This window comes from Salvelinus fontinalis, chromosome 40, assembly GCF_029448725.1.
Source record: "Salvelinus fontinalis isolate EN_2023a chromosome 40, ASM2944872v1, whole genome shotgun sequence".
Classification (NCBI taxonomy): Eukaryota; Metazoa; Chordata; class Actinopteri; order Salmoniformes; family Salmonidae; genus Salvelinus; species Salvelinus fontinalis.
The window spans coordinates 26,766,379-26,778,937 of record NC_074704.1 but is presented as its reverse complement, the minus strand read 5'-3'; the positions used below and the strand labels follow the sequence as shown (position 1 = coordinate 26,778,937).

The 12,559-nt window shown below is 49.7% G+C and overlaps 3 protein-coding genes across 3 annotated transcripts; all 3 read left to right on the top strand.

Annotated features, from left to right (window-relative positions):
* The first annotated feature begins 518 nt into the window (after positions 1-518).
* LOC129839012 (uncharacterized) lies at positions 519-2,103 on the top strand. Its single transcript, XM_055906279.1, has 2 exons — positions 519-960; positions 1,156-2,103. The coding sequence occupies exon 2, from the start codon at positions 1,201-1,203 to the stop codon at positions 1,948-1,950; it is 750 nt and encodes a 249-aa protein (XP_055762254.1). The 5' UTR covers positions 519-960; positions 1,156-1,200; the 3' UTR covers positions 1,951-2,103.
* Positions 2,104-5,098: 2,995 nt separating this feature from the next.
* Positions 5,099-6,697, top strand: LOC129839011 (uncharacterized). Its single transcript, XM_055906278.1, has 2 exons — positions 5,099-5,554; positions 5,750-6,697. The coding sequence occupies exon 2, from the start codon at positions 5,795-5,797 to the stop codon at positions 6,542-6,544; it is 750 nt and encodes a 249-aa protein (XP_055762253.1). The 5' UTR covers positions 5,099-5,554; positions 5,750-5,794; the 3' UTR covers positions 6,545-6,697.
* Positions 6,698-10,707: 4,010 nt separating this feature from the next.
* On the top strand, positions 10,708-12,306 carry LOC129839010 (uncharacterized). Its single transcript, XM_055906277.1, has 2 exons — positions 10,708-11,163; positions 11,359-12,306. Exon 2 carries the CDS (start codon positions 11,404-11,406, stop codon positions 12,151-12,153), a length of 750 nt encoding a protein of 249 aa, XP_055762252.1. The 5' UTR covers positions 10,708-11,163; positions 11,359-11,403; the 3' UTR covers positions 12,154-12,306.
* The last annotated feature ends 253 nt before the right edge of the window (positions 12,307-12,559 follow it).

Sequence of the window (12,559 nt, the reverse complement as noted above, 5' to 3'; positions counted from 1 at the left end):
CCGCTCCGTGGCTCGACGACTCATTGCGAGCTCACAGAACAGGGCTCCGGGCAGCCGAGCGGAAATGGAGGAAAACTCGCCTCCCTGCGGACCTGGCATCCTTTCACTCCCTCCTCTCTACATTTTCCTCTTCTGTCTCTGCTGCTAAAGCCACTTTCTACCACTCTAAATTCCAAGCATCTGCCTCTAACCCTAGGAAGCTCTTTGCCACCTTCTCCTCCCTCCTGAATCCTCCGCCCCCGCCCCCCCCCCCCCTCCTCCCTCTCTGCAGACGACTTCGTCAACCATTTTGAAAAGAAGGTCGACGACATCCGATCCTCGTTTGCTAAGTCAAACGACACCGCTGGTTCTGCTCACACTGCCCTACCCTGTGCTTTGACCTCTTTCTCTCCTCTCTCTCCAGATGAAATCTCGCGTCTTGTGACGGCCGGCCGCCCAACAACCTGCCCGCTTGACCCTATCCCCTCCTCTCTTCTCCAGACCATTTCCGGAGACCTTCTCCCTTACCTCACCTCGCTCATCAACTCATCCCTGACCGCTGGCTACGTCCCTTCCGTCTTCAAGAGAGCGAGAGTTGCACCCCTTCTGAAAAAACCTACACTCGATCCCTCCGATGTCAACAACTACAGACCAGTATCCCTTCTTTCTTTTCTCTCCAAAACTCTTGAACGTGCCGTCCTTGGCCAGCTCTCCTGCTATCTCTCTCAGAATGACCTTCTTGATCCAAATCAGTCAGGTTTCAAGACTAGTCACTCAACTGAGACTGCTCTTCTCTGTATCACGGAGGCGCTCCGCACTGCTAAAGCTAACTCTCTTTCCTCTGCTCTCATCCTTCTAGACCTATCGGCTGCCTTCGATACTGTGAACCATCAGATCCTCCTCTCCACCCTCTCCGAGTTGGGCATCTCCGGCGCGGCCCACGCTTGGATTGCGTCCTACCTGACAGGTCGCTCCTACCAGGTGGCGTGGCGAGAATCTGTCTCCTCACCACGCGCTCTCACCACTGGTGTCCCCCAGGGCTCTGTTCTAGGCCCTCTCCTATTCTCGCTATACACCAAGTCACTTGGCTCTGTCATAACCTCACACGGTCTCTCCTATCATTGCTATGCAGACGACACACAACTAATCTTCTCCTTTCCCCCTTCTGATGACCAGGTGGCGAATCGCATCTCTGCATGTCTGGCAGACATATCAGTGTGGATGACGGATCACCACCTCAAGCTGAACCTCGGCAAGACGGAGCTGCTCTTCCTCCCGGGGAAGGACTGCCCGTTCCATGATCTCGCCATCACGGTTGACAACTCCATTGTGTCCTCCTCCCAGAGCGCTAAGAACCTTGGCGTGATCCTGGACAACACCCTGTCGTTCTCAACTAACATCAAGGCGGTGGCCCGTTCCTGTAGGTTCATGCTCTACAACATCCGCAGAGTACGACCCTGCCTCACACAGGAAGCGGCGCAGGTCCTAATCCAGGCACTTGTCATCTCCCGTCTGGATTACTGCAACTCGCTGTTGGCTGGGCTCCCTGCCTGTGCCATCAAACCCCTACAACTCATCCAGAACGCCGCAGCCCGTCTGGTGTTCAACCTTCCCAAGTTCTCTCACGTCACCCCGCTCCTCCGCTCTCTCCACTGGCTTCCAGTTGAAGCTCGCATCCGCTACAAGACCATGGTGCTTGCCTACGGAGCTGTGAGGGGAACGGCACCTCAGTACCTTCAGGCTCTGATCAGGCCCTACACCCAAACAAGGGCACTGCGTTCATCCACCTCTGGCCTGCTCGCCTCCCTACCACTGAGGAAGTACAGTTCCCGCTCAGCCCAGTCAAAACTGTTCGCTGCTCTGGCACCCCAATGGTGGAACAAACTCCCTCACGACGCCAGGACAGCGGAGTCAATCACCACCTTCCGGAGACACCTGAAACCCCACCTCTTCAAGGAATACCTAGGATAGGATAAAGCAATCCTTCTGCCCCCCCCCCCCTTAAAAGATTTAGATGCACTATTGTAAAGTGGCTGTTCCACTGGATGTCATTAGGTGAATGCACCAATTTGTAAGTCGCTCTGGATAAGAGCGTCTGCTAAATGACTTAAATGTAATGTAAATGTATAGCTAATGTTAGCTGACTGGGTAAGATAACTGCATATAGCTAATGTTAGCTGGCTTGCTAAGATAACTGCATGTAGCTAACGTTAGCTGGCTGGCTAAGATAACTGCATATAGCTAACGTTAGCTGGCTGGCTAAGATAAATGCATATAGCTAATGTTAGCTGGCTGGCTAAGATAACTGCATATAACTAATGTTAGCTGGCTGGCTAAGATAACTGCATATAGTTTACTTTAGCTGGCTGGCTAAAATAACTGCATATAGCTAACGTTAGTTGGCTGGCTAGCATATAGTTAATGTTAGCTGGCTGGCTAAGATAACTGCATATAGCTAATGTTAGCTGGCTAAGATAACTGAATATAGCTAATGTTAGCTGACTGGCTAAGATAACTGCATATAGCTAATGTTAGCTGACTGGGTAAGATAACTGCATATAGCTAATGTTAGCTGGCTGGCTAAGATAACTGCATATAACTAATGTTAGCTGGCTGGCTAAGATAACTGCATGTAGCTAACGTTAGCTGGCTGGCTAAGATAACTGCATATAGTTAACTTTAGCTGGCTGGCTAAAATAACTGCAAATAGCTAATGTTAGCTGACTGGCTAAGATAACTGCATATAGCTAATGTTAGCTGACTGGGTAAGATAACTGCATATAGCTAATGTTAGCTGGCTTGCTAAGATAACTGCATGTAGCTAACGTTAGCTGGCAGGCTAAGATAACTGCATATAGTTAACTTTAGCTGGCTGGCTAAAATAACTGCAAATAGCTAATGTTAGCTGGCTGGCTAAGATAACTGCATATAGCTAATGTTAGCTGACTGGCTAAGATAACTGCATATAGCTAATGTTAGCTGGCTGGCTAAGATAACTGCATATAGCTAACGTTAGCTGGCTTGCTAAGATAACTGCATGTAGCTAACGTTAGCTGGCTGGCTAAGATAACTGCATATAGTTAACTTTAGCTGGCTGGCTAAAATAACTGCAAATAGCTAATGTTAGCTGGCTGGCTAAGATAACTGCATATAGCTAATGTTAGCTGACTGGCTAAGATAACTGCATATAGCTAATGTTAGCTGACTGGCTAAGATAACTGCATATAGCTAATGTTAGCTGGCTGGCTAAGATAACTGCATATATCTAGTGTTAGCTGGCTGGCTAAGATAACTGCATATAGCTGCATTACAACGGAACGACTTGATTAGCGTAGTGTTAGCTAGTTGTCTTTGCTGTCCTTGTATCCATGATAATTGTGTAGTTTAGAGAAACTTAGAGAAACTGTCGAGGTCACCTAGCCAGCTTCACTTTCAACAACGCAGCTACTGCTAGCCAGGCTACTTCACCAGCCAGCAGTACTATATCATTTTAGTCAATAAGATTTTTAATTTTATTGATTTTTTGCTACGTAAGCTTAACTTTCTGAACATTCGAGACGTGTAGCCCACTTGTCATTCTAATCTCCTTTGCTTTAGCGTAGCCTCTTCTGTAGCCTGTCAAATATGTGTCTGTCTATCCCTGTTCTCTCCTCTCTGCACAGACCATACAAACGCCTCACACCGCGTGGCCGCGCCCACCCTAACCTGGTGGTCCCAGCCCGCACGACCCACGTGGAGTTCCAGGTCTCCGGTAGCCTCTGGAACTGCCGATCCGCGGCCAACAAGGCAGAGCTCATCTCAGCCTATGCGTCCCTCCAGTCCCTCGACTTCTTGGCACTGACGGAAACATGGCTCACCACAGATAACACTGCTACTCCTACTGCTCTCTCTTCGTCTGCCCACGTGTTCTCGCACACCCCGAGAGCTTCTGGTCAGCGGGGTGGTGGCACCGGGATCCTCATCTCTCCCAAGTGGTCATTCTCTCTTTCTCCCCTTACCCATCTGTCTATCGCCTCCTTTGAATTCCATGCTGTCACAGTTACCAGCCCTTTCAAGCTTAACATCCTTATCATTTATCGCCCTCCAGGTTCCCTTGGAGAGTTCATCAATGAGCTTGATGCCTTGATAAGCTCCTTTCCTGAGGACGGCTCACCTCTCACAGTTCTGGGTGACTTTAACCTCCCCATGTCTACCTTTGACTCATTCCTCTCCGCCTCCTTCTTTCCACTCCTCTCCTCTTTTGACCTCACCCTCTCACCTTCCCCCCCTACTCACAAGGCAGGCAATACGCTTGACCTCATCTTTACTAGATGCTGTTCTTCCACTAACCTCATTGCAACTCCCCTCCAAGTCTCCGACCACTACCTTGTATCCTTTTCCCTCTCGCTCTCATCCAACACTTCCCACACTGCCCCTACTCGGATGATATCGCGCCGTCCCAACCTTCGCTCTCTCTCCCCCGCTACTCTCTCCTCTTCCATCCTATCATCTCTTCCCTCTGCCCAAACCTTCTCCAACCTATCTCCTGATTCTGCCTCCTCAACCCTCCTCTCCTCCCTTTCTGCATCCTTTGACTCTCTATGTCCCCTATCCTCCAGGCCGGCTCGGTCCTCCCCTCCCGCTCCGTGGCTCGACGACTCATTGCGAGCTCACAGAACAGGGCTCCGGGCAGCCGAGCGGAAATGGAGGAAAACTCGCCTCCCTGCGGACCTGGCATCCTTTCACTCCCTCCTCTCTACATTTTCCTCTTCTGTCTCTGCTGCTAAAGCCACTTTCTACCACTCTAAATTCCAAGCATCTGCCTCTAACCCTAGGAAGCTCTTTGCCACCTTCTCCTCCCTCCTGAATCCTCCTCCCCCTCCCCCCCCCCTCCTCCCTCTCTGCAGACGACTTCGTCAACCATTTTGAAAAGAAGGTCGACGACATCCGATCCTCGTTTGCTAAGTCAAACGACACCGCTGGTTCTGCTCACACTGCCCTACCCTGTGCTTTGACCTCTTTCTCTCCTCTCTCTCCAGATGAAATCTCGCGTCTTGTGACGGCCGGCCGCCCAACAACCTGCCCGCTTGACCCTATCCCCTCCTCTCTTCTCCAGACCATTTCCGGAGACCTTCTCCCTTACCTCACCTCGCTCATCAACTCATCCCTGACCGCTGGCTACGTCCCTTCCGTCTTCAAGAGAGCGAGAGTTGCACCCCTTCTGAAAAAACCTACACTCGATCCCTCCGATGTCAACAACTACAGACCAGTATCCCTTCTTTCTTTTCTCTCCAAAACTCTTGAACGTGCCGTCCTTGGCCAGCTCTCCTGCTATCTCTCTCAGAATGACCTTCTTGATCCAAATCAGTCAGGTTTCAAGACTAGTCACTCAACTGAGACTGCTCTTCTCTGTATCACGGAGGCGCTCCGCACTGCTAAAGCTAACTCTCTTTCCTCTGCTCTCATCCTTCTAGACCTATCGGCTGCCTTCGATACTGTGAACCATCAGATCCTCCTCTCCACCCTCTCCGAGTTGGGCATCTCCGGCGCGGCCCACGCTTGGATTGCGTCCTACCTGACAGGTCGCTCCTACCAGGTGGCGTGGCGAGAATCTGTCTCCTCACCACGCGCTCTCACCACTGGTGTCCCCCAGGGCTCTGTTCTAGGCCCTCTCCTATTCTCGCTATACACCAAGTCACTTGGCTCTGTCATAACCTCACACGGTCTCTCCTATCATTGCTATGCAGACGACACACAACTAATCTTCTCCTTTCCCCCTTCTGATGACCAGGTGGCGAATCGCATCTCTGCATGTCTGGCAGACATATCAGTGTGGATGACGGATCACCACCTCAAGCTGAACCTCGGCAAGACGGAGCTGCTCTTCCTCCCGGGGAAGGACTGCCCGTTCCATGATCTCGCCATCACGGTTGACAACTCCATTGTGTCCTCCTCCCAGAGCGCTAAGAACCTTGGCGTGATCCTGGACAACACCCTGTCGTTCTCAACTAACATCAAGGCGGTGGCCCGTTCCTGTAGGTTCATGCTCTACAACATCCGCAGAGTACGACCCTGCCTCACACAGGAAGCGGCGCAGGTCCTAATCCAGGCACTTGTCATCTCCCGTCTGGATTACTGCAACTCGCTGTTGGCTGGGCTCCCTGCCTGTGCCATCAAACCCCTACAACTCATCCAGAACGCCGCAGCCCGTCTGGTGTTCAACCTTCCCAAGTTCTCTCACGTCACCCCGCTCCTCCGCTCTCTCCACTGGCTTCCAGTTGAAGCTCGCATCCGCTACAAGACCATGGTGCTTGCCTACGGAGCTGTGAGGGGAACGGCACCTCAGTACCTTCAGGCTCTGATCAGGCCCTACACCCAAACAAGGGCACTGCGTTCATCCACCTCTGGCCTGCTCGCCTCCCTACCACTGAGGAAGTACAGTTCCCGCTCAGCCCAGTCAAAACTGTTCGCTGCTCTGGCACCCCAATGGTGGAACAAACTCCCTCACGACGCCAGGACAGCGGAGTCAATCACCACCTTCCGGAGACACCTGAAACCCCACCTCTTCAAGGAATACCTAGGATAGGATAAAGCAATCCTTCTGCCCCCCCCCCCCTTAAAAGATTTAGATGCACTATTGTAAAGTGGCTGTTCCACTGGATGTCATTAGGTGAATGCACCAATTTGTAAGTCGCTCTGGATAAGAGCGTCTGCTAAATGACTTAAATGTAATGTAAATGTATAGCTAATGTTAGCTGACTGGGTAAGATAACTGCATATAGCTAATGTTAGCTGGCTTGCTAAGATAACTGCATGTAGCTAACGTTAGCTGGCTGGCTAAGATAACTGCATATAGCTAACGTTAGCTGGCTGGCTAAGATAAATGCATATAGCTAATGTTAGCTGGCTGGCTAAGATAACTGCATATAACTAATGTTAGCTGGCTGGCTAAGATAACTGCATATAGTTTACTTTAGCTGGCTGGCTAAAATAACTGCATATAGCTAACGTTAGTTGGCTGGCTAGCATATAGTTAATGTTAGCTGGCTGGCTAAGATAACTGCATATAGCTAATGTTAGCTGGCTAAGATAACTGAATATAGCTAATGTTAGCTGACTGGCTAAGATAACTGCATATAGCTAATGTTAGCTGACTGGGTAAGATAACTGCATATAGCTAATGTTAGCTGGCTGGCTAAGATAACTGCATATAACTAATGTTAGCTGGCTGGCTAAGATAACTGCATGTAGCTAACGTTAGCTGGCTGGCTAAGATAACTGCATATAGTTAACTTTAGCTGGCTGGCTAAAATAACTGCAAATAGCTAATGTTAGCTGACTGGCTAAGATAACTGCATATAGCTAATGTTAGCTGACTGGGTAAGATAACTGCATATAGCTAATGTTAGCTGGCTTGCTAAGATAACTGCATGTAGCTAACGTTAGCTGGCAGGCTAAGATAACTGCATATAGTTAACTTTAGCTGGCTGGCTAAAATAACTGCAAATAGCTAATGTTAGCTGGCTGGCTAAGATAACTGCATATAGCTAATGTTAGCTGACTGGCTAAGATAACTGCATATAGCTAATGTTAGCTGGCTGGCTAAGATAACTGCATATAGCTAACGTTAGCTGGCTTGCTAAGATAACTGCATGTAGCTAACGTTAGCTGGCTGGCTAAGATAACTGCATATAGTTAACTTTAGCTGGCTGGCTAAAATAACTGCAAATAGCTAATGTTAGCTGGCTGGCTAAGATAACTGCATATAGCTAATGTTAGCTGACTGGCTAAGATAACTGCATATAGCTAATGTTAGCTGACTGGCTAAGATAACTGCATATAGCTAATGTTAGCTGGCTGGCTAAGATAACTGCATATATCTAGTGTTAGCTGGCTGGCTAAGATAACTGCATATAGCTAATGTTAGCTGGCTGGCTAATAACATTCTTTGATTTTTTGTTAGATGGTTGATTTAAGGTTAGGTGGTTGGCTACGCTTGTTGGGCTAATGTTAGCTGGCTGGCTAAGATAACTTCATTTAGCTAACATTAGCTTGCTGGCTAAGATAACTGCATATAGCTAATGTTAGCTGGCCCGGCTAAGATAACTGCATATAGGTAATGTTAGCTGGCTGGCTAAGATAACTGCATATAGCTAATGTTAGCTGGCTGGCTAAGATAACTGCATATAGCTAACGTTAGCTGGCCAGCTAAGATAACTGCATTTAGCTAACATTAGCTGGCTGGCTAAGATAACTGCATATAGCTAATGTTAGCTGGCCCGGCTAAGATAACTGCATATAGGTAATGTTAGCTGGCTGGCTAAGATAACTGCATATAGCTAATGTTAGCTGGCTGGCTAAGATAACTGCATATAGCTAATGTTAGCTGGCTGGCTAAGATAACTGCATATAGCTAATGTTAGCTGGCTGGCTAAGATAACTGCTTGTAGCTAATGTTAGCTGACTGGCTAAGATAACTGCACATAGCTAACGTTAGCTGGCTGGCTAAGAAAACTGCATATAGCTAATGTTAGTTGGCTGGCAAAGATAACTGCATATAGCTAACGTTAGCTGGCTAGCTAAGATAACTGCATTTAGCTAACGTTAGCTGGCTGGCTAAGATAACTGCACATAGCTAACGTTAGCTGGCTGGCTAAGAAAACTGCATGTAGCTAATGTTAGTTGGCTGGCAAAGATAACTGCATATAGCTAACGTTAGCTGGCTAGCTAAGATAACTGCATTTAGCTAATGTTAGCTGGCTGGCTAAGATAACTGCATATAACTAATGTTAGCTGGCTGGCTAAGATAACTGCATATATCTAGTGTTAGCTGGCTGGCTAAGATAACTGCATATAGCTAATGTTAGCTGGCTGGCTAAGATAACTGCATATAGCTAATGTTAGCTGACTGGCTAAGATAACTGCATATAGCTGCATTACAACGGAACGACTTGATTAGCGTAGTGTTAGCTAGTTGTCTTTGCTGTCCTTGTATCCATGATAATTGTGTAGTTTAGAGAAACTTAGAGAAACTGTCGAGGTCACCTAGCCAGCTTCACTTTCAACAACGCAGCTACTGCTAGCCAGGCTACTTCACCAGCCAGCAGTACTATATCATTTTAGTCAATAAGATTTTTAATTTTATTGATTTTTTGCTACGTAAGCTTAACTTTCTGAACATTCGAGACGTGTAGCCCACTTGTCATTCTAATCTCCTTTGCTTTAGCGTAGCCTCTTCTGTAGCCTGTCAAATATGTGTCTGTCTATCCCTGTTCTCTCCTCTCTGCACAGACCATACAAACGCCTCACACCGCGTGGCCGCGCCCACCCTAACCTGGTGGTCCCAGCCCGCACGACCCACGTGGAGTTCCAGGTCTCCGGTAGCCTCTGGAACTGCCGATCCGCGGCCAACAAGGCAGAGCTCATCTCAGCCTATGCGTCCCTCCAGTCCCTCGACTTCTTGGCACTGACGGAAACATGGCTCACCACAGATAACACTGCTACTCCTACTGCTCTCTCTTCGTCTGCCCACGTGTTCTCGCACACCCCGAGAGCTTCTGGTCAGCGGGGTGGTGGCACCGGGATCCTCATCTCTCCCAAGTGGTCATTCTCTCTTTCTCCCCTTACCCATCTGTCTATCGCCTCCTTTGAATTCCATGCTGTCACAGTTACCAGCCCTTTCAAGCTTAACATCCTTATCATTTATCGCCCTCCAGGTTCCCTTGGAGAGTTCATCAATGAGCTTGATGCCTTGATAAGCTCCTTTCCTGAGGACGGCTCACCTCTCACAGTTCTGGGTGACTTTAACCTCCCCATGTCTACCTTTGACTCATTCCTCTCCGCCTCCTTCTTTCCACTCCTCTCCTCTTTTGACCTCACCCTCTCACCTTCCCCCCCTACTCACAAGGCAGGCAATACGCTTGACCTCATCTTTACTAGATGCTGTTCTTCCACTAACCTCATTGCAACTCCCCTCCAAGTCTCCGACCACTACCTTGTATCCTTTTCCCTCTCGCTCTCATCCAACACTTCCCACACTGCCCCTACTCGGATGATATCGCGCCGTCCCAACCTTCGCTCTCTCTCCCCCGCTACTCTCTCCTCTTCCATCCTATCATCTCTTCCCTCTGCCCAAACCTTCTCCAACCTATCTCCTGATTCTGCCTCCTCAACCCTCCTCTCCTCCCTTTCTGCATCCTTTGACTCTCTATGTCCCCTATCCTCCAGGCCGGCTCGGTCCTCCCCTCCCGCTCCGTGGCTCGACGACTCATTGCGAGCTCACAGAACAGGGCTCCGGGCAGCCGAGCGGAAATGGAGGAAAACTCGCCTCCCTGCGGACCTGGCATCCTTTCACTCCCTCCTCTCTACATTTTCCTCTTCTGTCTCTGCTGCTAAAGCCACTTTCTACCACTCTAAATTCCAAGCATCTGCCTCTAACCCTAGGAAGCTCTTTGCCACCTTCTCCTCCCTCCTGAATCCTCCTCCCCCTCCCCCCCCCCCTCCTCCCTCTCTGCAGACGACTTCGTCAACCATTTTGAAAAGAAGGTCGACGACATCCGATCCTCGTTTGCTAAGTCAAACGACACCGCTGGTTCTGCTCACACTGCCCTACCCTGTGCTTTGACCTCTTTCTCTCCTCTCTCTCCAGATGAAATCTCGCGTCTTGTGACGGCCGGCCGCCCAACAACCTGCCCGCTTGACCCTATCCCCTCCTCTCTTCTCCAGACCATTTCCGGAGACCTTCTCCCTTACCTCACCTCGCTCATCAACTCATCCCTGACCGCTGGCTACGTCCCTTCCGTCTTCAAGAGAGCGAGAGTTGCACCCCTTCTGAAAAAACCTACACTCGATCCCTCCGATGTCAACAACTACAGACCAGTATCCCTTCTTTCTTTTCTCTCCAAAACTCTTGAACGTGCCGTCCTTGGCCAGCTCTCCTGCTATCTCTCTCAGAATGACCTTCTTGATCCAAATCAGTCAGGTTTCAAGACTAGTCACTCAACTGAGACTGCTCTTCTCTGTATCACGGAGGCGCTCCGCACTGCTAAAGCTAACTCTCTTTCCTCTGCTCTCATCCTTCTAGACCTATCGGCTGCCTTCGATACTGTGAACCATCAGATCCTCCTCTCCACCCTCTCCGAGTTGGGCATCTCCGGCGCGGCCCACGCTTGGATTGCGTCCTACCTGACAGGTCGCTCCTACCAGGTGGCGTGGCGAGAATCTGTCTCCTCACCACGCGCTCTCACCACTGGTGTCCCCCAGGGCTCTGTTCTAGGCCCTCTCCTATTCTCGCTATACACCAAGTCACTTGGCTCTGTCATAACCTCACACGGTCTCTCCTATCATTGCTATGCAGACGACACACAACTAATCTTCTCCTTTCCCCCTTCTGATGACCAGGTGGCGAATCGCATCTCTGCATGTCTGGCAGACATATCAGTGTGGATGACGGATCACCACCTCAAGCTGAACCTCGGCAAGACGGAGCTGCTCTTCCTCCCGGGGAAGGACTGCCCGTTCCATGATCTCGCCATCACGGTTGACAACTCCATTGTGTCCTCCTCCCAGAGCGCTAAGAACCTTGGCGTGATCCTGGACAACACCCTGTCGTTCTCAACTAACATCAAGGCGGTGGCCCGTTCCTGTAGGTTCATGCTCTACAACATCCGCAGAGTACGACCCTGCCTCACACAGGAAGCGGCGCAGGTCCTAATCCAGGCACTTGTCATCTCCCGTCTGGATTACTGCAACTCGCTGTTGGCTGGGCTCCCTGCCTGTGCCATCAAACCCCTACAACTCATCCAGAACGCCGCAGCCCGTCTGGTGTTCAACCTTCCCAAGTTCTCTCACGTCACCCCGCTCCTCCGCTCTCTCCACTGGCTTCCAGTTGAAGCTCGCATCCGCTACAAGACCATGGTGCTTGCCTACGGAGCTGTGAGGGGAACGGCACCTCAGTACCTTCAGGCTCTGATCAGGCCCTACACCCAAACAAGGGCACTGCGTTCATCCACCTCTGGCCTGCTCGCCTCCCTACCACTGAGGAAGTACAGTTCCCGCTCAGCCCAGTCAAAACTGTTCGCTGCTCTGGCACCCCAATGGTGGAACAAACTCCCTCACGACGCCAGGACAGCGGAGTCAATCACCACCTTCCGGAGACACCTGAAACCCCACCTCTTCAAGGAATACCTAGGATAGGATAAAGCAATCCTTCTGCCCCCCCCCCCCTTAAAAGATTTAGATGCACTATTGTAAAGTGGCTGTTCCACTGGATGTCATTAGGTGAATGCACCAATTTGTAAGTCGCTCTGGATAAGAGCGTCTGCTAAATGACTTAAATGTAATGTAAATGTATAGCTAATGTTAGCTGACTGGGTAAGATAACTGCATATAGCTAATGTTAGCTGGCTTGCTAAGATAACTGCATGTAGCTAACGTTAGCTGGCTGGCTAAGATAACTGCATATAGCTAACGTTAGCTGGCTGGCTAAGATAAATGCATATAGCTAATGTTAGCTGGCTGGCTAAGATAACTGCATATAACTAATGTTAGCTGGCTGGCTAAGATAACTGCATATAGTTTACTTTAGCTGGCTGGCTAAAAT

Coding starts and splice junctions, on each gene's coding strand:
- LOC129839010 (XM_055906277.1), top strand. CDS start 11,404: ATGACGGATCACCACCTCAAGCTGAACCTCGGCAAGACGGAGCTGCTC.
- LOC129839011 (XM_055906278.1), top strand. CDS start 5,795: ATGACGGATCACCACCTCAAGCTGAACCTCGGCAAGACGGAGCTGCTC.
- LOC129839012 (XM_055906279.1), top strand. CDS start 1,201: ATGACGGATCACCACCTCAAGCTGAACCTCGGCAAGACGGAGCTGCTC.